We start from the raw sequence: 24,054 nt of genomic DNA on the forward strand, positions 1-24,054 counted from the left end.
TTCGCCTTCACAAATGTGACAATACAGTGCAGAGGTGGGCTGCTCAAAGGTGGTGCTGTGCATGCGTTGCATGCGTTAAGGTTGGGAGTCACTCCGGTAACACACAGTGCAGATGGTAAGAAACAGATGTAATCCGGGAACAAGCAGCTAAGTAAAAGTTTATTCATTAAAAAAATATATAATGCAGAACCCTCACCTCAAAGCAAGCGGGACTGCATTAAAAAACACTAGATAAAGCCGGGTTCCTTCTACTGTAAAATCCAGGCAGAGTACACTGTGTGTGAAGAAGTCCTCAACAGACACCACCACAACAACAACGTTAAACGCTATTTTTGCATTTCGGCAATGGTAAAGCATCAGCTATCACAGAGGAAACAAAATGAAAAGTAGCTGTTTGTCATTGCGGAGTCATGGTTCCTTCTTAGGGCAGTTCATCGCTGCTCCCGTCCCTGGCTGCCCCCAGCAACCCATGGAATCGGATGGAAAAGTCTTAACTCGCTCTCCTGATAAACTCACTTGCGTGACCCCACTGACCCCTGATGACATCACCCAGCACAGGCCTGACCCGGTATGGCCATGGTGGCATCCTGACCAGCATCACCCAGCCCTCCTCTCTGATGACGGACTCATCTGCGGCTCAGTGCTGGCTGGCTGCAGTCTCGGGTGCGCGAGCCAGTCGCCTTCAGACCAAAAGAAGCAGTGACGCACGGGAACCCACAACAAGTGATAACAAGATGTGCGCGCGCACTCATGAAAACGAAACCTAGCGTGGGGGCGGGACTTCCGTCTTGTGCGCGAATCAGCGCCCACGGAGTTCCTGGCCCGAGTAGCAGTGGTGACGCGGGGCTCCCATGCCCGAGGGAGAGCCCCGCGGAGGCTACAGAACACCGGATTGGCGGTAAGTGGGACTGTATTCGGGAGCGGCGGGGGCGCGCGCGCGCGCGTGTGTGTGTGTGTGTGCGTGTGCGACGGCGGGGGTGTCTCTGTGTGCGTGCGTGTGTGTGTCTCTGGTGAGGTAAGGGGGGGAGCGCGTGTGTGTGTGTGTGTATGCAGTGTGTGTGTGCGCGTGTGTGTATGCGACGGCGGGGGTGCGTTCTCTGTATGTATGGGTGCGTGCATGGGTGCTCGTGTGTGTGTCTCTGGGTATGCGCATGCGTGTTGGAGCTTCCGAGGCAAGAGATGGGCACGGCGCCGTGCGCGCCCACGAGGTGCAATCTGTGCTCGTGCCCATCTCTTGTCCACATTCCCAAATACGGCTGACAATAGGTCTAGAAGCAGACAACAGCAATCAATGCTTCGCATTGAATGCAGGTCTGCTCGTCCTAAAAAGGCTCCCTTTCCATTTAGTGGAAGTCAATAATCCAGGAGCCTTTACTAGAGAGATAATAATTAGTAGAAAAAGTTAAAATTGTGGGCTGTGTAATGACAACCACTGCTCTTCTTCATAAATAAAGAAGGTGGCTAAATAAGTCGATTTAAGCCTAAATTCAACCAGAAATATGTCTGTTTCTCTTCTCCTCTCATGGGATCACGGTCATTATTACACTTTAGTATCTCCTCACTGTTTTTAATATTGTCCAGTAGCTTATGAGTAAAGTTTTTTCAAAAAGTTATACCAGGACAATTTTTAACACCACTTTTTGCACTATTCACTCAAGAAACCAGCTCCACTGTAGTTCAGGTGTCGCAGCACACCCTGATAGCATTCGGCCATCAAGGTGGAACCCCGATGATGAAGCATGTCACCAACCAGGTTGCTGAGTGAGGGTTTTTTTAACAAAAGGGCAACATCCCTTTTGTTCTTTGACATCCCATTCAGAACCTTTGTTAAGGTCCTTGTGGTGATACTCCTCTTTTGTTATTTTTATATTTAAGTCCTGGGGACTGGGAGTACCTTCCATTCACATATGTAAAAAATCCCTCACTCTCTTCTTTTGTTTATACATATCTTGGCAGCGCACAGCTGCGAGAGTTTTTTTGCTACATTTTTTGTTGTGAACAGAACTAACACTCCCGTCACGATGGGAGAAAACCAAGGCTTGTCTTACTCGGCTGAAGAAGTAGATACCATCATGGGTAACCTCTCCACGTTTGCGGATGCAAGCATTGCACAAACTATCTCACAGACCACAGATTGGGAAAAACGTTCTGAAATGAAAAGAAATAGAATTAGAACGATACTGCATGGAACAATAATGAAAGTATACCTAACATACAATATTGCACCAAAAGGCCTTTTGGTTACCAATGCTCCACGCATTTTTCTGGATGATCCCGTCTTTAGAAAAGACTGGGCGCTCATTGCCTGGCATTGCACCCACGATTGGATTGTCCTGATCCTAAAAACAGCACTACGTTTGTCAGAGGCCATAACGATTGAAATCCAAACTATGGATAATCATATAAAAACCAGCATCACAGGCTACAAAAAGAAATTGGACGAACTAAATAAAGAAATTAACGAATGCAGAGACAACCTGACACAACAGAAAGTCCAAAAGTTTCACAAGGACTTAAAACGCTTCTCATTTGTAAAATCTTACCCGTACTCCCATCCGGATTACACTACTCCAACAAAACCTGACTCAGATTCTGATGCATCCAGCAGCACCTCAAATAGTAGCAACGGATCTAGCACAGGTAATGTGAGACAAAAACAAAGAGGTGGGTATAGACCCCAAAATCACTGGCCATAGTTCAATCAACCTATGTTTCAGGGACCCTACAACCAACAGCATTTCCCGATGTATGGATGGCAACCGCCCTTTCAACCACGGCCGTTTCAGCAGAATCCATTCCGACCTCCTTTTTTAGGCAGGGGCAGACGTGGGAGAGGAAGAAAAAAAACAAGAAATCAAGTACATTGGTAGGAAGACGACCCAGTCGGCAGCTACACCCGGGGCAAAGCGGGAACGAGCAGCACAAAAACCTAGTGACCAATCTGTCCACCAGACCTCTTTCCAAAACCGAAGAAACAGTCCTGAATAAAGGACTGGGTTTTGGGTCTACTGCATGCCTAGATAAGTTCCACTTACATTGTGAGCTGGCCAGCTTTTTCAGAAAACTGAGACTAAAAGTGTTCTTCGAGAAACAAGGGGAAACTACCACCACTGAAAATCCTAATGAAACTGGACTCAAGTAAAATCGACTTTTGTACCACCCCCACACACCATCCCAGTGGAGGTAATAGCCTTTGAACAAGCTGTATACAACGACGTGGAAAAGATGACCGTCACATCACATTTTCAAAACATGAGCAGAACAGAAAACATTGCCTTATCTGAACTCAGATCCTGCGACACCATTATAATAAAACCCGCCGATAAAGGTGGTGGTTTGGTTGTGATAGACAAGACCACATGTCGCGACGAATGTCTAAGACTCCTGAATGACACCAGGAACTACAAAATATTACAATCTGACCCTACATTTGAGCTGCGAGCAGAAATCAAACAGCTAGTAGAAACAGCAGAAATGTCTGGAAAAATCTCCAAACAAGAGGCAGATTACCTTTGCAATTCAGAAGGGAAAATCCCTTACTTTTACATCCTACCCAAGATGTATAAAGGCAAGATTCCCCCTCCAGGTAGACCCATCGCCTCGGGGATTGGCTCCCTTCTGGAACCATTGTTCAGATTTTGCGACTTTTTTCTGAAAACAATCGTCCAATCAACTTCAACATACTTACAGGACACTAAGAGTCTACTGAGACTCTTGCAAGACATCACAGTAGATGAAAATATCATTCTACTTAGCTTTGACATTGAAAGCTTATACACAAGCATACCGCAGGATGACACCATAACAGTACTGGAACACACTCTGAACAATAGCACCTGGACTTTCAACACACCAAAGGCATTTATATTGGAGTGCGCTAAACTGGCACTCAAACCTAACTATTTTGAATTTGAAGGCTCCCTCTATCTGCAAACAGGTGGAACATCCATGGGCAGTATTTTTGCCCCTAGGGTCTTTATGTTTTGGATTTTGAACAAAAATGTATTCTCAGTGACCAAAACCCTTTTCTGAACCACCTAAGCTTCTGGAAACGTTACATAGACGACGTCCTTATCATCTGGCAAGGACCCCTTGAAACCTTACAGGAATTCATCACCTGGATCAACACATGTGACCAAAATCTAAGGTTCACCCAACTGTTTTGATAAAGAAGACAAGATGGTCTTTCTGGACATTATTATCACCAAGGATAACAATCGCCTGGAAACAAAAACATACTATAAACCTACTGCCAAAAACAACCTGCTTAGATTGGAAAGTTTTCACCCGCGCCCGCTAAGGGAAAACCTCCCTTATGGACAATATCTAACACTCCGTCGCAACTGCAGCAAGGTCGCTGACTACCGCAGACAATCAGCCGACGTGACCGAGAAGATGGTGGCTAGAGGCTATCCAACCAGAATAGTCAATAAATGCCAAAAAAGAGCAAGAAATCAGCCCAGAGAAGCCCTTTTGGAAGAAAAAACGACTGACCATGCCATACCCCTAACATGTGTAACGACTTTCAATGCAATGTCGAATCAAATGAGTAGGTGTGTGAACAAGCATTGGGCCATACTAAACACAGGAAACCTGCATTGGGAAAAACCATTATTCTCCTTCAAGAAATCTCACAGCCTGAAGGATACGTTGGTTAACACTAGACCGAAGGCAATGAAACCGAGTGAGGACCAGTCAATCACCAGAGCCTGGGGACTACCAGAGATCATCCGACATTTTCGCTGTGGAAATTGCAGTGTCTGTCACTTAACTAATAATACTAAAACGCTACATCTAGAGGAAGGAAAGGTCTGGAAACAATTGTCACACACCAATTGCAACAGCAGCAATGTGATTTACTTAATCAAGTGCACCTGTGCAAAATCATACATCGGTATGACAAGGAAGGTGAAACAACGAATCTGTGAACATCGCAGCACTATTCGCTGCAAAAAAAGTGCCACAAGACTCTCAGATCACTTCCTTGAAGTACATCATACCCCCAATGATATGATGTGGACTGTAATTGAACAGGTGAAAGCAGGACCAAACTTACAAAAACACCTGTTTGAGAAGGAACAGCGCTGGATCTATAGGTTATCCATGCATATATCTGGACTCAATGATAACATCCCCTGGGCCTCTGTACTGTAGAAATGGGATTCTTAGCTAGTACGCCCGTCCCACATTGAGATTATCCTTATGAACCTTGGTACTGTCCAACCAGAATCGTTAAACACTGTAGATAATTACCTAACCAGAAAACGCTAAATACTGTAGATAATTACCCAGCACTACCCACGACGTTCTGGTCGCTTATACATCATGACGACCAACCCAAGCCCCTTTGATCATTGCCTACTATTATACTAGACGCCAGCATCCTTCTGAGCTAGGCTCCACTTGTTAAATAATTTCTTTTGTTAAATAACTTCTTTTGTAGTTTTCTTTCCCTTCTTTTAACACACCCTATGGAGGCTCACGTTATTCGTGCCTTTCAGTGCCCACTATGACAGTACACAGACTGTCCGAACGTTAACCACTGTTAGTTCGTTCCTCCTTTTCATAGCTATTGATTTGCACCTTCCCCTCAGGGTTTCTGCCTCCGCATGCAATTCTTCTGTTTAAACAAATGGAGCGCTTTCTGTTCCTGTGAGACCACCGTACTGGCGTCTCCTACTGTTGCTTAGAGACTCCGCCTCACGTGCCCAACGTAGCCCCGCCCACTCCCGGAAGCCACGGCCTGTAAAACAGCCTGCCGGCACCGCGCCAGAGTAGCGGGGACACCAGAGAGGCGCGTAGGTAGATCGACCTAGAAATTCAGCGAAACTGTAAGTAACACTAATCCATTCATAACGCACTCGCTTTCATCCCTAGCGAGTGGGCTAGATCAACGACGCAGCTCCACGCTCCAGCCCAGTCTTTGGGAACTTTACTTGTTTGTATCCCGGTCGACATTTTGTCTGACTCTCTGCTCATATACCACAGAATATGTTCCTCCGCTGAACAAGCCTTCCCTCTGACCCCTCGAAGCCTTTGAGACCCGCAATAGGAGTAAGATCTCTCCCCGTGACATTATATGTTTTGTTTTGTGTTATAATTCTAAATGCATGCATTTACGTTCAGCTCATGACAGTGTTTGTGAGTTTTGATAGTCACCCAGCCAATACTTGGTGTGCGAGTGACCTGTTTAAAATATGATTACAGCCACCATACACACCGTTATTGATCAGTGTGTCTGAGTGAGCCTATAAAAGATGGCTATAATATAGCACCACTGAGCATTAAAAATATGATGAACCAGCACCATATTACCAGAATACAAGCATGTATTCACTCCAGGCACTTTATTTGTTTATTGTCTATTCGGAATGGGATTCGCATGAAGCATGCAGACACGTGAGAGTCGACACTACGTTACAGGCACGTAATTGGTTTGTTTGTGACTGCTTTTCCTTTGTTCCTCCCACAGGTCTTCCTTATCCTCACCTATTTTAGGTTTGAGATACTGCCGATTTTTGCAGTTAGGCTACAGGAATCTAGCATTGGGTGCACATTAGTGTGTGTATACCATCCATTTTCCTCTTTCTGGTCCTGACGAAATCCTGGGATTTGAAACATGTAGACCATTCACATAGATACTCACGGTCTTTATTACACTTTAGTATCTCCTCACTGATTTTAATATTGTCCAGTAGCTTATGAATAAAGTTTTTCCAAAAAGTTATACCAGGACAATTTTTAACACCACTTTTTGCACTATTCACTCAAGAAACCAGCTCCACTGTAGTTCAGGTGTCGCAGCACACCCTGATAGCATTCGGCCGTCAAGGTGGAACCCCGATGATGAAGCATGTCACCGACCAGGTTGGTGAGTGAGGGTTTTTTTAACAAAAGGACAATATCCTTTTGTTCTTTGACATCCCATTCAGAACCTTGTGTTAAGGTCCTTGTGGTGATACTCCTCTTTTGTTATTTCAACACTTAAAACTAAACCATAATAATGTTCACACTTTACGATGGACAGTTAGAATAGAAGAACGGCTGCCAAACATGAAACTAGACTGCTTTATTCACCAACTCTCCACACATACATACTTTGGGCGCAGATTGCCTGTTCTTGGCTCTTTCTCTTTTTCACAGGCAAAGCCTTGTCTTGTCGATGAAGTCTTCAAACCCAAGGTGCCATCTCTCCTTCGCTGCCATCCTTTATCATACATTAATTTTCCATAAGCCATCTGCTATACTGTTACCAGACTCATCAGATTTTTGAAGAAGTATGGAGGTATCACACTAAACCTAATCAACTTGCCCTGACTGCCTTTGCCCAAACTGTATCCTCTACAAAACCCGCTGCATCACCTACAAGACAATTACTGCTAAAGCTCTTCAGTTTACAAAGATGAAGAAAACTGACCACTTGCATAGTCGTGTCCTAATGAACGGTGATTATCTGGTTTTATTAGATTATACTCCATCTAGTTTTGTGTGGAGAATTTTCAGCCCATAGTTTCTAGTATAATATCATTATGTATATCTTTGTGTTACTTTAAATACTGGTCTAAATTGGGATTTCGAAGGCATAAAAATAAGTTACGTTTGCCAGGGTCTGAAAATGTTCAGCTATAGTTATTGTGGTCATTCTGCATTGCCTCTCCTATATGCTTTCAATGCAAATTTGTTGTGTGCCTGCCTTGTTTACTCACAGAAGACCTATGATAAGTTGCATTGAATTAAAGCACTTGCCGATAGAGGGCTATTTCATGTAAAGCAGGTTTCCATATTGGCTCTTATTAGGCAAGAGCTTGACCTAACCAGTTGCGGAGCCGTGCCTTTCGAAGCAAACCTACTGTATAGATTATGATTTGGGTTCAGTTTGGAATCAGCTGTGGCAAGACATCTGAAGGGGTAAAGATTCAACTATAAAATTATTTTTGGGTATTCTGAAAGGTTAGTACTGAAATTCTCCCTCACAACTGTTTGGAATCATGAAAAAATCATTAGCAGCTATGTGAAATATATTAAGTAGAATGTTAGAAATACTCTTTTTATTGGTAATTGTGATCAGTTTATATCTCGCACTAATTCTCTTGCAAGAGATTTTTTCAACTGAGAGGTTTATTTTGACAGATGAGACCGTTTGTTTGTGCCTGTTTTACACAGTTTAGGCATGTTAGTACATATGAATAATTAAAAAACTGAGTCCCTAAGAGTGCACGCAGTGATCTTTATGGAGTATCTAATTTTTTAGTAGAAACCTTTAGCCATTTAATTACGTATCAGTCCTGCATTGCCAGAACTAAGATAGCAGGCTGTTTTAATTAAGACTCTGCTAAGACTGATTGCCCCTTCAACTAAACTTTGATGCTTTTGTTTTAAATTGTTTATGTGCCTGTGTTAACTTAAGCAATAAAAAGAAATGAGAAAACAATTTTGTTTCACTCCATTCATTGATGACTGTATATTGCTTGTGCTGACTGACTCCATTTTAGTTTTTGTTCCAAAAAAATATATATAGATTTAGGTGTTTTTGTCCAGGTCTTATACTTGTATGCAATGAATGATACTTTAGCATGATTTTATTGTATGCTGTTTTTGAGTTTTCAAAGAAAAAAAGCTGTAAAAATAGATTTAACTTCTTAAGTTGGCCTACATAGGAGACTAGTATTCCCAATTTGTGTGCTATGGATCTGAAACATTATTTCCCTGACTTCTGCAAATTCAGCTCACTGTAACGTTCCCACAGGTCTGACTAAGGCTGTCCATATGAACTTCATCCCCCATCTCGGATCAGTGTGTATGCAATTTCTAATTGTTCTCTTAACATTCCTCAACCACCTGTACAGTGCTCCATTCATTCCCAGTCATGCTTTTAAGATAATTAATGCTTAGAAACATAGAACCCCACTTACATATCTATGATATACTTCAGAGGAGTTTCAAAGTATGATTTATTATTTACAATTAAAAAGCTGCACGGTTTTTGATGTCTTTCAAAGAATCCTTGGAAATTATGCAAATCTTTCATCTGTTCTTAAAATCAGTTGATGTTTATTTAAGCCCCATTATATTTTTTCAAATTGCCCTGCAGATTTGTTTTGGGACTGTGGCTTTGATAGTAATTCAAAGAAAATAATTCCTTATCTCTTGGAATTTGTATACATCATTTTGCTAGTGTCTTATGGCTAATACATATGGCCATTTGTTTACATTGTGTAGGTTGGAAGAGCTGTAGCAATTGCAGCACTGGATGTGGCAGAGTGTAACCCTTGGCCCCGGATCATCATGTCTGAGTACAACTGTCTTTCTAATTTGCGGGCATGGATGCTGAAGCATGTCCGGAACATGAAGGGAAATGCTGGCTCAAAGAAGAAAGTTCCCAAGACACCACCTAAGATCAGCAAGTATGGCATATTTCTGCTCTTGGTTAACAGTTTGATGCATTGCAGCAGCATTACAAAGTGGACACATTTGGCTGTTATGAGTGTTAAAAACCTTAGAGTATTTTTTGTAGTAAACATTGATGGCTTGTTAACCATTTTACTGGACAGAGGATAACTGCCCTATACCAGTTGGAAAGTTAGATAGGTGAGAATTAATACCTGACAATAGAAATATAAATCAAAGCAAACAAATACATAATTGAAGGAAAGTGGAAGCAGTGGTAAACTCAACATTTTAAAGTTTTTCCAGCAAGCTTCTAAAATATATTGTTTTTGTAAAAACAAAAATAAATAAATAAAGGAGCTGATACTGGGCAAGGGCACAGGATCCCAATCAATGTAATATATCCAAATCATTCAGGTTACAAAGCATGCGTTGTGTTGTGTGAAGGAAGGCGCAGTGATCAAATGAAAGTGGAAGTTAAAGAAATGTTTATGAACATCAGGGAACTGCTAGACTATTGAGCCAGTACTTAAAATATTCACGTAAAATGGATGTTGCAGTTGAGAAGGGAGGTATTAATAAATGGTAAAAATATTTCTGGACTTGTGTGGTATCCTGTAACATATTTTCTAAATATTTATGATTTGTAAAATAATTTGATAAAGAAAACATGCCTGTGAGGGGTTAAGTTTTATTTGACTGTAAGCACCTCTTCAGAAATACACTAAGAATGCAGAAATTAGAATGTAACTGGATTGGAAGCTGCTACTACCACATTAAGAATTCTAAAACCCACCACTCATAGTGTAGTTACCCACGTAGGTTTTATTGTCACTCAATAAGGATCCCAGGACAACTGCTGCCTTCGTAAGATTTTAATTCACTGGATACTCAATTTTTCTTTATTTAAGAATCTTGCTTCTCGTATTAGTGGCAAGCTTCTTTTTCTTAGGCAGGAGCCTTTTTTTCTAGCTTTAATTGACGTATTTCTCTCCTCACCTATGCTCTATTGTCTGTCATGCTGACCCCTTTTGATGGATACCTTTTATGTGGTGGGAAAGCATCCTAGAAGGCCGGGCCGGGTTGAGAGCATAAACTAGCCCTGGCAATTAAGTTGGACGGGGAGGGGTTGGACATGAGCCAGGGATAGACTTCATCAGAGTACCTTACCACTAAGAGGGTCCGGGTAAGTGATTCTTCCTCCTCGAACCTACACAGGAGGTGATAGTAGACTAGATATGGCACAATGTAGGGTCAAGCAGATGAACCTTGAAGTTTCCGCCACTGCTGGTTAAGTTTTAGGCTCTCGAGGGTTACATCATTCAACATCAGGCGTTTGAGGCCTCCTCTTGCCGTTAAGATATTCTCTCCAGAACACATGGAACCCTCAGTTAAGAACTTTGTGCTCATACCGGCATTAGAGGACTGTCCTTTCCCTCTACATAAACTGGGAACTATTTGAGGCACAAAGCAAACGCAGGGAGATGATGAACGCAGAGCTGAAACTTTTCAGACACTTGACCCCAGTCACAGATCTGGGTTGAATCCATCATCATTCTTTAGATCACTTTGCCACCCTAGTTCTGACACAGCCATATGTAAATCATTCTTGACCCTGTGCCTCATGGGAACAGTCCAACCCGAATTGCCAAGCCATGTCTTCCCTGGACCAGAAACAAGCATCCTGGGACCGGTTTCGGGCTAACAGCCCTCATCAGCCAGGCTAGCTTGAATCCAGTGGCAAAGTGAGCAAGGGACCCATGTCTGGGCATACCCTGCCAACTTAGGGCAAACAAAACACACACAAGGAGATGATGGACAGAGAACTGAAACTTTTCAGACACTCATCCCCAGTCACAGATGTGGTGGCAAAGTGAGCTAAAGAACGATGATGGATTCAACCCAGATCCGTGACTGGGGGTGAGTGTCTGAAAGTTTCAGCACTCCATCCATTATCTCCTTGTATTTGTTTTGTTAATTATTTGAGGCACACCTGAAGATATCCTGCATAGAGTGCTACTGTAAGCTCATCCTCTCTCCTAGACCATTGAAGGTGGAGACACTGACATCATAGAGGCACATGTACAAAGGTTACAGGAGAAAGGCCTCCTAAAGAGTATTTGTGAGAAAATGCCTCTTTTTGCATGGTTAGCCCCCACATTTTGTCTGGACATTGGTGTGGTTTCGATTGTAGTGCACAGGGTCCCTGCCAATCCGGTCCCCTGGGCCAGTACGTCTTCCCTTTAAAAACGATTCCCCAATTTGGTCTTCAGGCCACCTGTAAGTCCATAGGGAAAGGTACCTGGATACCAAGGGCACGGGGACCACTCCTCTAGGCCATACAAACTGCCGCTGCTGCATGCATGGCCTGGTGCAGACAAAATGACAGTCAATATGGCACACTTCTTGTGTGCCATGCCAGCTAGCACTGCCTAAGATATAGGTAAATTATTGTCGGAAACGGTGGTTCCTGTGGAATAATTGAATCAATATAGATAAGAAGGTGCACAATCGCAATGGAAGGGTTAAAATGTCAGAGGGCGAAGAAACCACATACACCTATGGTTTTAGTTTGATACAATCATATTTTATATTTTACAAATAAAATTCTATATACAATGAAAAAGGTATTAAAAAAAGTTGACCATTTAGCAACTCATTACATAATATACAGCAGCTACGAACAATAATACACGCTGTTAATGGTTCGCTTTCCTTTGTTGTCGACGACGTTTCGACCCTATACGTGATCTAGGGTATCATCAGGACCTATGGATTTAGGGACATCTGACTGGTAGAATGCTTAGCCGCATGAGGTGTACGTGCCAGTAGTGGGTGAAGGAGGAAAAGTAAAACGAGATACTCGCAAGGACACCCAGCTGGGTACCTAAGTGAGAGTGATGGCTGGCACTCTATGGGTAGCTGAGCACTGTTACTGTGTTGATGATACACAGACGTGTATGAAGACTGTGATGAGGAACTCTGGAGTTGGTGATAATCGCAAGCGGTGCTGTCGCGCTGACCTGTGAATCACGAATGTTTGGTATGGTGGTCTGTACCTACATATGGTAGAAGCAAGTATTTTTCAATGAAGATGAATCCTTCAATAATAGCAGTACTCAAAGCGTGTGACGATCCACTACGCGGGCAGCACAACCGCGTCAGTCTGTCTGCTGTTGGACAAATGACCATGAGAGATATAGGTTAGCCACCCCCCTAGCAGGCCTCACTAGCCCCAAGGCAGGGTGCACTATATCCATAGGCATTGCCCAATGTGCCCCTTCAATATTGGGGTCTATTCCTTAATACATGGGCTGAAATCTTGACAACTCAAGTTCCACAGCACCATGATGGCTTCACTGAACCCAGGAGTTTTTGGTACCATACTACTCACAATAAATTATTATAACATGTACCCAAAGGGCACCTTGGAGGTGCCCCCAGAAAACCTACTGACCCTGGTGTGGGCACTGACTGGTTTTAGGCAGCCTGCCACACACCCATGTTTCTGGACCCCTGGGTAGAGAGCCTCTGCTCTCAGGGACCAGAAACAATGCACATCCAAGGCAGAGGTGTCACACCTCCTCCCCCAAGATGGGCCAGAGCTCGAAGCGGTAGCTTCAAATGCCGCCTTTGTAATGTGACAACGATCCTCTGCTGCTAGCAGCAGATGGCAGCCCCCGGTTTTCACTTCCACTGTGGGCGGGAAACCCGGCTGTAAAACTTGTAAAGGCTAGGATGTGTACCCACCTTTGCCAACTCCACCCCTCAGGTGGAGTAGGTGAAGTTAAGCACACTTTTCAGTCCCCTCCATCTCGAAGATGAAGGAGCTCCACCAATCAGGGCTAGGTCTATGCCCCTCCCGAAGAACGGCGGCATAATAGTGGGTTTAGTCACACCAGGTAAGGTGCCCATTGGCCATACGTACTCCCCGCTAAAAAGCCCCCTAAATGTAGTATTCAGGTGGCTCCCCAGACCTAGAAATTAGAATCCTGCAACACTATGAAGGACTAAGAAGGTGCCCTGCAGCAAAGTCTGAAGACAACTACTGAAATTGCCCCGTCCCTTCCTGCCTGTCTCCAGCTTTAAAGACTCTGCAAAGAAGACGTTGCCTGTCCTGTGGCCAGCGCCTTCCAGAATCCTGAGGAAGCCTGCCTGCTCTTCAACAAAGACCAGATCTCCCGAGGATAGCAGCCCTGTCCAGATGCTCCGGATCCAGCTGGAATTGCGAATCCTGCCCACTGTGCACCCGTTGCCCAGGGCCTGAGTCTGAGTGGCTCACCTGTCCAGTAAAGTCTCTCCAGGTATCCTGACCCCTTGTTCTAACGTTGGCTGACCTCTCCTGAACTCCACAATGACGCCTGCAACCTGAATCCAGATGCCCCACCTGACTGCGACCGGCTTCGGTAAGAAGACTCTGACGTCTAAAGGCACCTCTGCACCCGAAGCCCCTGCACCTTGGTGAGCTGAATCTACTGTGCCCCTACAACCCCCTACATCGCTCCCTCTGCAGTCGTTGGCCATCCTTCAGAATTCTCCGGTGCGACGCCTGCAGCCTGTTTGTCGATTGCAGAATCCTCATTGAAAATCATTGGGCGCCCAACGCAGAATTTGCGACCTGCACCCGGCAGCCCTGGAGCAGCTGGTGGTGTATGTTGGGTGCTGCTTTGTGCCCCTCACCCCTATGCTTGATCTAACCCCCCAAAGCTTGGCCCCTGCAACCGATCTACTTACCTGCAAGCAGTGTGGCTTTGAGCACCCCCAGTCTCCATTGAAACGCATTGGCCCAAACTTATATTGTGACCGCTGGTGGTGCAGTTTTAGTACTCACCTGCCTCTTGTTCCTTGCTGAACTTTGGTGCCGAAGACTAGAACTGTAAGTCTGATACTTACCCATTTAATCGCATTATTGTTTTCCTCCATATGATAACATTGAACTGATCAGATATTATTCTAATGTTTACTTTTGAAAGTGAAAAGTATTTATATTTAAAAACGTACTTACCTTATTGCGAAGATCTTGGTCTTAAAATAATGTTCAAACAAAGCTTATTTTTCTAAAATTGGTGTGGACCTTCTTTTTGAACCATGTGCCCATTATTGGTCAATATTTTTCAATAAATGTCTTACACTCCTCTGTGTTAGGTCTAAAAGCTGCTCGCCCACACTTCCACTAATAGAGCACAATAGGTTTTACATTTAACCCAGCACCCTTTTGTGGACCTTCTGAACTCTGTGCACAGTATAACCACCTAGTGGCTTTCTATATACAGAGCCAGCTTCCTACAGTATTCCATAGGAATACATCAGAGGCAAGCAATCCAGGGAAAAAGGGCCCAGGAACGAACTGCCCAAAAAATGCTGCCCCAGAGAGAAACGTCCCAGAGACGCATGTCCTAGAAATGACTGCGATTTCTAGGATCATGCTTGGGAGGATCAACTAAAGAATGAACAAGTCAAGAACATCCATGAAAAGTACTTCTTAGTAAGGAGGCCCCAAAATAACCTCCCTGAATTAACATGGAGCATAAGATATTTCATCTGCACAAATTGGGAAATGTGTTCTTTTAAAGTAAAAAAAAAACTCCATCTTAGGGGTGAAGTTTGGAAAGATCTAGAAAATAATGATTGAGACACAGGCCCTTGTCTACTCTGGGGAGGAGGAAGAGAGATCATTGCGATCCAATGACAACACTATCATAAACATACTGCCAAATGCAATAGTAATATTGTTGAAATACTCAACATCAGAAGAGTAGACCAATAGCCTTTCTCCTCTCAAAGAAAATCTCCTCCAACAATGAAACAATAACTCAATTGGTGTACCCCCCCATTCCAGCACCCTGCTGGATAGGAGCATTTCCAACACTTTTCCAAAGACCCAGAAGAGAACAAAAGAACGAATGACAAATGAATGCAAGACATTGCTACGAATGGGCCCAGAGTCGTATTTGGCAGTTCAAGAGCTAACATTCGCTTGAGGGTAACATTAGTTTTGCGTAAACTGAGTCTTCGGACCAGCTCTACAAGGTTTGTTTTCACCCCCACGGGTGATACGAATGAACTCAGTTCAGTGGACCAGCACAGAGTGTGAAAAACATGTTATTGTAGCCCCGCAGTACCCCACCCAGTATATAAATGAGGTGGTGTCAATACTTTTGGGATATTAACAGGGATCAGTGTTCATTCTAACGATCGTTCGTTCATTAATGATTTATACACTCAAGATCAATAGAAACTGAATATGTATTTCAACATATTTATTTAAAAATAGTAATTTTAAAATACCGAGATCCAGTGTACATAATATTAGTAACATCACAGAAGATAATAAAAAGAAGCTAAGCTTTTCAGTCACTATGAAACATTGTAACATCACAATGTACAGTCATTACACCCTAACTGTGCTATCTATGGGCTGTGCTAGTTCTAGAAGATGAATAAATAGTAAGCCTGAGTTTTGGAGTTGGTACTCTTACCTGGACAACAGGGGTTGTTGTCTGTGTGAATAGCCTGCCTGCTATTTCAAACACAAGGCTAAGAGCTAGGAGACTGCATCTGTGTGAGAACAGAATTCTGGTGCCAGTTTGTGAAGGCAGAAGGGAATGCGTCGCAGAGCCTCAGGGAGACATGCTGGAGGCTGCTTCTGTCGAGACGGAATCTGGTGCTGGGATCATCTGGATCTGTGACCTGGGTGAAGTTTCTCTTCACTTAAGGGAACGAGTGGTGGTGCCCCCCCACCTCCCAATCCATGACTTCCCGAGTTATAAACCCCCAGTTCAGTTCAGAACCTGGATTATCATTTAGCAGTACCCTATGCAGGGAACAAATGACTAGTGACTTTCATACGGGTGTGGGTGACATGGCAACCCTATCAACGGCTTCTTCAATTGTGTCTCCTGGCATCTCATCTAGAGGCAGAGAGGCCCTCCCCCCCATTAACAGATACTCTGCTATTTAATGCAGAAATGTTGACATCAAATGTAATGCCGCAGCAGAGGAGTCTGATTATTGTATTACATGTATACCTCTAAAATCCAATAAAAAGGTTTTGAAAAAAAAAAAAAGGGGACGAGTGGTGGTCCTTACATACTAAGGGCCTGATTTAGATCTTGACAGCAGGGTTATTCCATCACAAGAGTGACTGATATCCCATCCACCAAAATATAAATCCCATAGGATATAATGGAATTTATATTTCGGCGTTACCCGTCCACCAAACTCTGAATCCGGCCATAAATTATCTGGGACGAAAACCTCTGTCACCTTCAGGAATGTTGTAAACAGATTACATGCGCCAAAAGAAGTGTCTTAGACAAAGCTCTAAGAAAATGGGAGACGAAGACGCCAATTCGGACTACATCCTTTTGATGATTTATCTATGGATGTTCTTTTGATGGCCTTGACATTATGATAAGTGAGCACTTGCCCAGACTGGGTGTTGCATCAGTTGTTGTATGTAGGTTATCTGAACGACTTGACACTCTCTCAGTTCTATTGATGAGGGCAGCCAACATAGGTGTTTATGTCAGACATGACAGCGATTCGGCAGAAAACAGAAGTGTTGTCCGTGTGGAATAGGGAGCCTACCCAGAATGGAGTCAGTCCTTATAAACACTACGTCAGGTGTCAAGGCCTTGCCTTCTAGACTGGCCCCACACACTGTTCATCCAGAGAGTCTTTGAACGGTAGAGGTACACAGACATCTATACTAATTCTTAGTCCAGACTAAAGACCCAAATCATCATGGTTGACCAATACTAGATTTAAGACTGAGCAAACTAATCAAAAGAAATTGTTAATTATTTTAGTAGTACACCAGATGATCCCTAATTGGGTATCCCAGTCACCTAAAAACCGGAATGTTTTACGAGATTGCACATTGATCACAATCATTTCCAACACATACTACTCCTCTTTGGCCTGAACAACAGCCCCTGTGTATTCTCGAAATGCGTGGTGGTAGGTTTATGTTATCAGAAAGGAACCTTCTGGTACTCATCCCTGGATAATTGTCTAGGCAACCCCTGGTCTCAACAATAAGTGATAGTTAACCTTCAGACCACAAACATATACTGAGATGTAGATCTCTGCATCAAAGACAAATAGATTCTGCCTCTAGTTTACGATTTCGTGCACTTAGGAGTAGATGCGCAAAATGGTGTGTTAGAAGAGAGACTAGATGACCTCATCATTCAGGCACGTGCACTCACTCCTGGGCTTCATCGCATTGCGCACCTACCTGGCGCTGATTGTCAGATTGCGTGAGACCTCTTCAGGAATGCCTTGAAGACTGACAGTGCCTGTTTGGATAAAAGCTACTGCACAACCTGATAAAGATGTCCTTTCCTGCCTTTTCCTGTTTCTGAGCAGGCCTACAATTTTCCTCCAGTGAAATCGATAATTGATTAACAGTTTCATCTTTTAACATTACGGTTAGTCTTCAGAGGGGCGCTGTGTTGACTGGGGACATGGTGTGTCCCCATTCTGAGTAAGGGTGGATACTGCACCGCTTCCCGGGTTATGTGCTTACTACAGCAGTGTCTGACCTTTTAGTGCCCATTTTACGGGAACTCTTACTGACTCTCCTTAGTTTAAGCTTTTTCCAGTTCGCATAACTGGGATTCATTGCCTTCCTTGTATGCAACCGGTGTGCCGTACTGACTGACGGGTGGATTCCAAATGGCTTGCTTCCATACTGGATGACATCCAGTTCTCAACAGTACAGGTGGAGTCGTGCATTACATCTAGCACCTCCAGACCAGTGCACTGATTATCCGGAGCGCTTTTCTGTCTTTCTGCATGTCAGCGTTTTTCTTCCCTGCTGAGAGAGAATATGTTGCAGTCCTAAGAGACAACATTACTGAAATACTACACTTGAACAAGCAAGGGGAGTCTCATTTTTCCCCCCTATCCTCTCACTGTTCAGCTTTGTTGCTGGCTCTTTCTGAACAATGTCCAGTTCCATCGTTGCTAGAATGGAAGAAAACTGTGAAAGCAGAAATCTGCAATGACTATACAGTGTTCCTCTAGACTAGAGTCCGAATCAGTTTCCACATGTTGCTAACCAACTTCAGGGTGGTACAAAAGGGGGTGGTGATGGACGGAGCATCAGAACCAATCAAACACTCACACCCAGTCAAAAGATCTGGGTTTAATCCATCACCGTTCTTTAGCCCACTCTGCCACCCCAGTTCAGACATGGCCATATGCAAATCAGTCTGACCCTGTGCCTCATGGGAACAGTCCAGCCCGAACTGCCAAGCCATGCCTGGCATGGCTTGGCAGTTCGGGCTGGACTGGAAGGCATGGCTTGGCAGTTCGGGCTGGACTGTTCCCATGAGGCACAGGGTCAGACTGATTTGCATATGGCCATGTCTGAACTGGGGTGGCAGAGTGGGCTAAAGAACGGTGATGGATTAAACCCAGATCTTTTGACTGGGTGTGAGTGTTTGATTGGTTCTGATGCTCCGTCCATCACCACCCCCTTTTGAACCAACTTCAGGGTAGCACCTCACAAACGAACTTCCAGTACCTGGACCTTGTCTCCCAGCTGATAGTGGTGCAGGCATCCCTGGGGGTGCTGTCCTCGGTGACTGGTCGTGTGCTTGTTATTCCTTCCCTCCAGTTTCCTTTATTCTTTGGAATCTGGGAAATCAAATGCACCACACATTTAAAAAATAGGTTTTATTTTTAGAACTTGTTCTTCCCTTGAAAGTCGTGCACCTGCTGCCTTGGCTCCAGATCTTACCTCAGCAGGGTGTTTATTCTTTGCCTTCTTCTATTGCTGATCTTGAGAGCCAGCTGCTGAAAAAAACAAGCCTGAGCACATTTCAGTCTCTCTTAAACCAATATTGATATTTTGTGCTGCTGGAAAGGATTGTACCACAAGATAATAAAGTAACTAGCTTAGATTTTGTAACTAGTTTTTGGAGCAAACGGTTTGATTCCTTTCTTGCCTCATAAAGTGATATTGTGTCCTTGTTTTTCTTAACTGGCTACAAGAGGATTTTTATCTCAGATATTTTAATTGGAGGTTCTGCAGCATGAAATAAAGAAATCTATCCACCAGAAACATCAGGGAGCACACTTAATTCTGAATTTGTTGCCATATACGTAAATCATAATCTGGAAGTTTTCTCTTAAGGACATACATTGAGCTTGAGAAAACACTCTCAGTGTAACTCTCTTGTTTGTTGCACTGGAAACCCCCACAACTGAATGAAAACATGTAGTTGTGTGTAGTGTTTGGCCACCTGAAGCCTGATTACAATAATTAGACAGGAACCAAAGTAAATTGTAGAAAGATTAGAAGCTCTGCGACAGCCCGCTTGGTACTGCGTCTGCCTCGCAGGTCATCTGCTTCGGCAGCCTTAAATACTCTTCATTGGCTGCCAATAGGGAAAATAATTTTGTTTAAGATTCTCCTAATTACCTTTAGGGCATTTTATCAACGTGGCCAAACCTATTTATGTAATGGGTTTAAAACTTACCAACCAACTCGCTGCTTGAGATCTGCTCATCAGAACCTACTCACCACCCCTCACTTTAAGTTGATGACAAAGGGTGGTAAATCCCTTTTTGTTTTAGGAACAAAGGCCTGGAATAAACTTCCCCCTCAGATGCGATTAATCTCTCAGGAAGCTCCATTCAGAAATTCACTGAAAACCTGGATCTTCTCCTTACCTGATGCCACCAGTAGAACTCTAGTGTAATGTGTGTGTGGAACTGAGTGACATATTTCTCCCTTCTTTACAACTCCTCCATCTGAGTTGTCTGTGCGCCAAGATACTCCTTGGAGTGAAAGCTGCGCGGTAGAAATGTCCCTTACATTACAAAATGTCCCTTACAGGGCAGGAAGTGCAACTGAATGTTCAGTAGACCTTTAATCAGCAGACTAGCTGGTATACATGCCTTTTATATTTTTCATAGTAGCTCACCTACTCATGGAACACAAATGTTACAGCTGTTGGTTTTCATAAAATGCTCTTGTTTTATTGACTTTTTTTCTTTTAACAAACTCACAAGATATTCTTTTGATTTCTTTTTTCAGTGCTATTCCTGTGTTGTGCTCTGAGAACACACTGGGCAGGACCCGGAGTTATAGCAATGGCACAAGCAGCAGTAGTCAGCAGAATTCTCCCCAGATTAAGGGAACTGGCAGCTTCACGTTCAGCTGTAACAAGCCTTCTGGCTCTGTGTCCATGAGCCACAGTCCACAGAAAAGCAAGGTCCTGGGACCTGTGCGAGGTAAGCCGAGCTTGCTGCCCTGCTGGCAACCTATGTTTGATTCTATTAGCTACTTTTGGTACTGCTGTGATAAAAACTGACCCTGAAGATACCACTTCTGCACCCGGGTGCCTCTTTTATCTTCCAAATAAAATGTGCTTTACTTGTGAAAAAAGAATATTGGATACTGTGGATAGGAAGTTGTCTGCAGTAACTATTCTCCATGTGAAGGCTCTATGTTCTGCACATTAGATGAAATGAGGAATCGTAACTAGAACCTTTGCTGAGTAAACCCTTGAATCAAGCATCTGCGGATCAGAAACTCAAAATGAAGATCACATGTTGACCAGATTGACTTCTGCTGATGTTTTGAGACTCCAGCAGGTTAACTTTCCTCATGTACCTTCTTTCTTGAATATTGACGGTCAATTCCCACTTGAGGATATTTTCAACATCGGATATGGAATATTCAAATTTACCTTAATGTATCTGGCGCAAGGACTGTATTCAATAGTGTTTGGAGATGAGGTGCACAATAATGGGATACGTTGGCATCTTGCTCTCTGCCACCCACATGCAACCGCCTCAGAATAAATTATATAATTTGTATCTTTTTACTATAACCAAAAAACAGCACCATCATTACTGAATTTACATTTCACAGGTTAATGATCTTAGTTTTTGAATGTTTTGTTTAGATAAGTGTCGTGTGAGAGTGTATGTTTCCCTGGTTTTTATTTCTGGATGCAATATATTTCCATATTATTCAGAAGGACGTTTTTTTTTTATTTGCTTTGGTGCAGTTTTTTCTGACTACAAAGCATCTACATGAGCATGTTCAGCCTTGGGTAGGATTTTAATTTGGTCCTCAGTTACGGGCTACGTAATAAACATTCCATCAGATTTTGTTATTCTTTTTTTGATGACACTTGGGTTTTTTCCCTCATGTGTTCATCATTGGGGCAAAAGTGAGGGATTTCTATAGCTAGTCTGTGAGCGCATCAGTGCTGGCTGATAGGGAGCTTGAAAGTGCTTGAGATGCACAAAGATGGTGTCCTGGATCAATATAGAATGCTGATGCCCCTCAATAATTACTGTCAAGACAAGAGATGACGCTCTGACCACTAGTAGTTCACCAGTGACCAGAAACTATTGTAGCCACCAGTCTAAAAAAATACTAACTACAAGCATAAATCTTCTAAAATACTTATCATATCTGCTGATCTGAGCTGACACATCCAAGGGCATGTTCTCTACTTGGTATATATTATGGAGAACCTTAAAGTTCAAGAAATAAGCTTCTAAATAAATAAAATAACATAGCATTGCCGTAATAAATGGGAAGACCAGTGTCCTAGTTTACCGGTGTACTTTTCAGATAGTATTCTCAGTAATTACAGTAGTCTAACTGTGGATGATGAAATTGCATCCTAAACACTGCATGTTGCCTAATAATCGTGATATCCATCTCTCAGATAATTCCTGCTTTACAATATCAGTTGCAGTGCTTTTCAGTGGGATGAATAGATGATATCCTGTGGGGAAGGTGAGCTGAGTAGCAGTTGAGGTACAGTGTAGGACAGTAGCGGTTCTTGCTCTCCCCAATCGTCCATCCCAGTTCCAAGGGCACCCCCCCCCCCTGTCTTTGTCAGCATAGCTTTCATGGCTACAAGCTGAGAAGCTTGTATTGTCAATTATTTCACTGAGGAGCAGAAGTAGAAAACAGCTCTATCGTTCATAGCAACCCATTAGCTGTGTTAAGTTCTGTATGGCTACTCAAATTGCTTTTAAGCTGATTTCATGGATCAAGTGTACATGATTAACCACACACATGACCCTATTAAACCTCCTCCTGCCGCCCTTTGACTTCCTTCCCCCTCAAATGTTTAAATAGAAATGCTTCCCTCCTTTCCATAATATCTTTAGAAGGGGGGGAAATAATATCTGTGCTGTATCCACCACTTATCCCCTACCCCTGGGTAACACTCTATGCTCTCCAACCTACACTTTACAAAAGAAATCTTTGGCATTCTGGGGCTCTCATACTTCCCTATGAGATGTACCTCTCAGGATGGTGGTTGCTGCCCTTAATGTTCTGCATTCTGTCTATCCACTGTTGTCTTTGCATTTGTCACCCCGAGAGGGACTGGTCAATGTCAATGTCAAAGGTTCTTATATAGCGCCTTATCACCGTAAAGGTCTCAAGGCGCTTGCTTTGGGAACCCTTCTTGGCTTTTTCCCTGTGAGATAACCCCTACTGGGCATCCCCAAGGTGAAAGCCAGGCATCCCGCCGCGGGGGGCCGTAGTGGAGATTAAGCAAGCTATTGCCCAGAGTTGCAGAGTGTGAACCCGTGATTCGAGTAGGCACCGAAGCGAGAATTATCGAGTCCGCGGACATTTGGGCTCAAGAGCGTCGGGAATTGAACCCTGGTCCCGGGTCTGACCTCTGCTTCAGGGTCTGCCTCCTCTAACCAGTGAGCCACACTTCTCCACTGGTATGCTCAGACGTGACTCCCGTGCTCTCCATGCCACCGGAATCAAGCTATCCTTGCTGATGAGGGCTGAAAGCCCGAAACCGGTCCTAGGATGCTTGTTTCCAGTCCAGGGAGGACCTGGCTTGGCAGTTCGGTCTGGACTGTTCCCATGGGGTACAGGGTCAAGACTGATTTGCATATGGCTGGGTTCATACTGGAATGGCATGGTGAGCAAAAAAACGATGAATTTAGGCCCATATCTCTGTACTGGGCTGAATGTATGACATTGTTCTGCATTCTGTCCATCAACTGTTGTTTTTGCACTTAATGGATGAAAGGCAACGTGTTGACAGTTACTTGTCTGAAGCACTGTCGTTGTAGAGACATCCATAGTGAGAAATTCCCTATCTCCTGAGGGTCTACGAATGCCCCATGGCTGGAGCGTCACTCGTTTTGCATTGCCTATCTCTGTTCCGGAGAGCCCTGTGAGAGTAGTAGGACGGCCTGTAGATGGCTACTCTCCATCTAACATGTCAGCACATGCTTAAGGGCTCCTGAGACCCTGGGGAAGTGGCAGATCACTCACCCAAGTATCAGATTAATAACCATTTTTTGTGTTCTTAAGTAAGAGAAGCGAGAAACAAAGATAATTCTTTAGTTCTCTGTTCTATTGCTTTTATGTTAGAGAAGTGAATGACTCTTTTGACTGCAGTGTTTTGGATAGGGGCCTTGAAAATCATCATACAGAAAAAATCCATATCGTGTATGAGGCAAAGCTCAAAGTGAAATGTTGTGTTAATAGATAGATCTCTTTAAAGTGTGTGGCAGGCAGCCTGTTTAGAGCAGAGTACAAGTGGCTCTAGGCTTAAAAGAAAAATGTGTTTTGTAACACTTTCAGAAGTTTAAAACCGCATCCCCAGTAACTTGTGACCTTCTGTATAGTAGTGCACTGCTGACAGTTTC

The 24,054-nt window shown here is 43.6% G+C and overlaps 1 protein-coding gene across 7 annotated transcripts in view; it reads left to right on the top strand.

Annotated features, from left to right (window-relative positions):
* AGBL5 (AGBL carboxypeptidase 5) overlaps window positions 1-24,054 on the top strand; it is a 482,741-nt gene that overhangs the window by 177,582 nt on the left and 281,105 nt on the right. For all 7 annotated transcript variants that reach the window (XM_078650056.1, XM_078650058.1, XM_078650055.1 and 4 more), the window contains exons 11-12: window positions 9,220-9,404; window positions 20,441-20,637. In XM_078650056.1, the coding sequence (XP_078506182.1) occupies window positions 9,220-9,404; window positions 20,441-20,637 (382 nt within the window). The remainder of the gene's footprint in view (window positions 1-9,219; window positions 9,405-20,440; window positions 20,638-24,054) is intronic.

The sequence above is a fragment of the Lissotriton helveticus genome, chromosome 6, assembly GCF_964261635.1.
Source record: "Lissotriton helveticus chromosome 6, aLisHel1.1, whole genome shotgun sequence".
In the NCBI taxonomy this organism is placed as follows: Eukaryota; Metazoa; Chordata; class Amphibia; order Caudata; family Salamandridae; genus Lissotriton; species Lissotriton helveticus.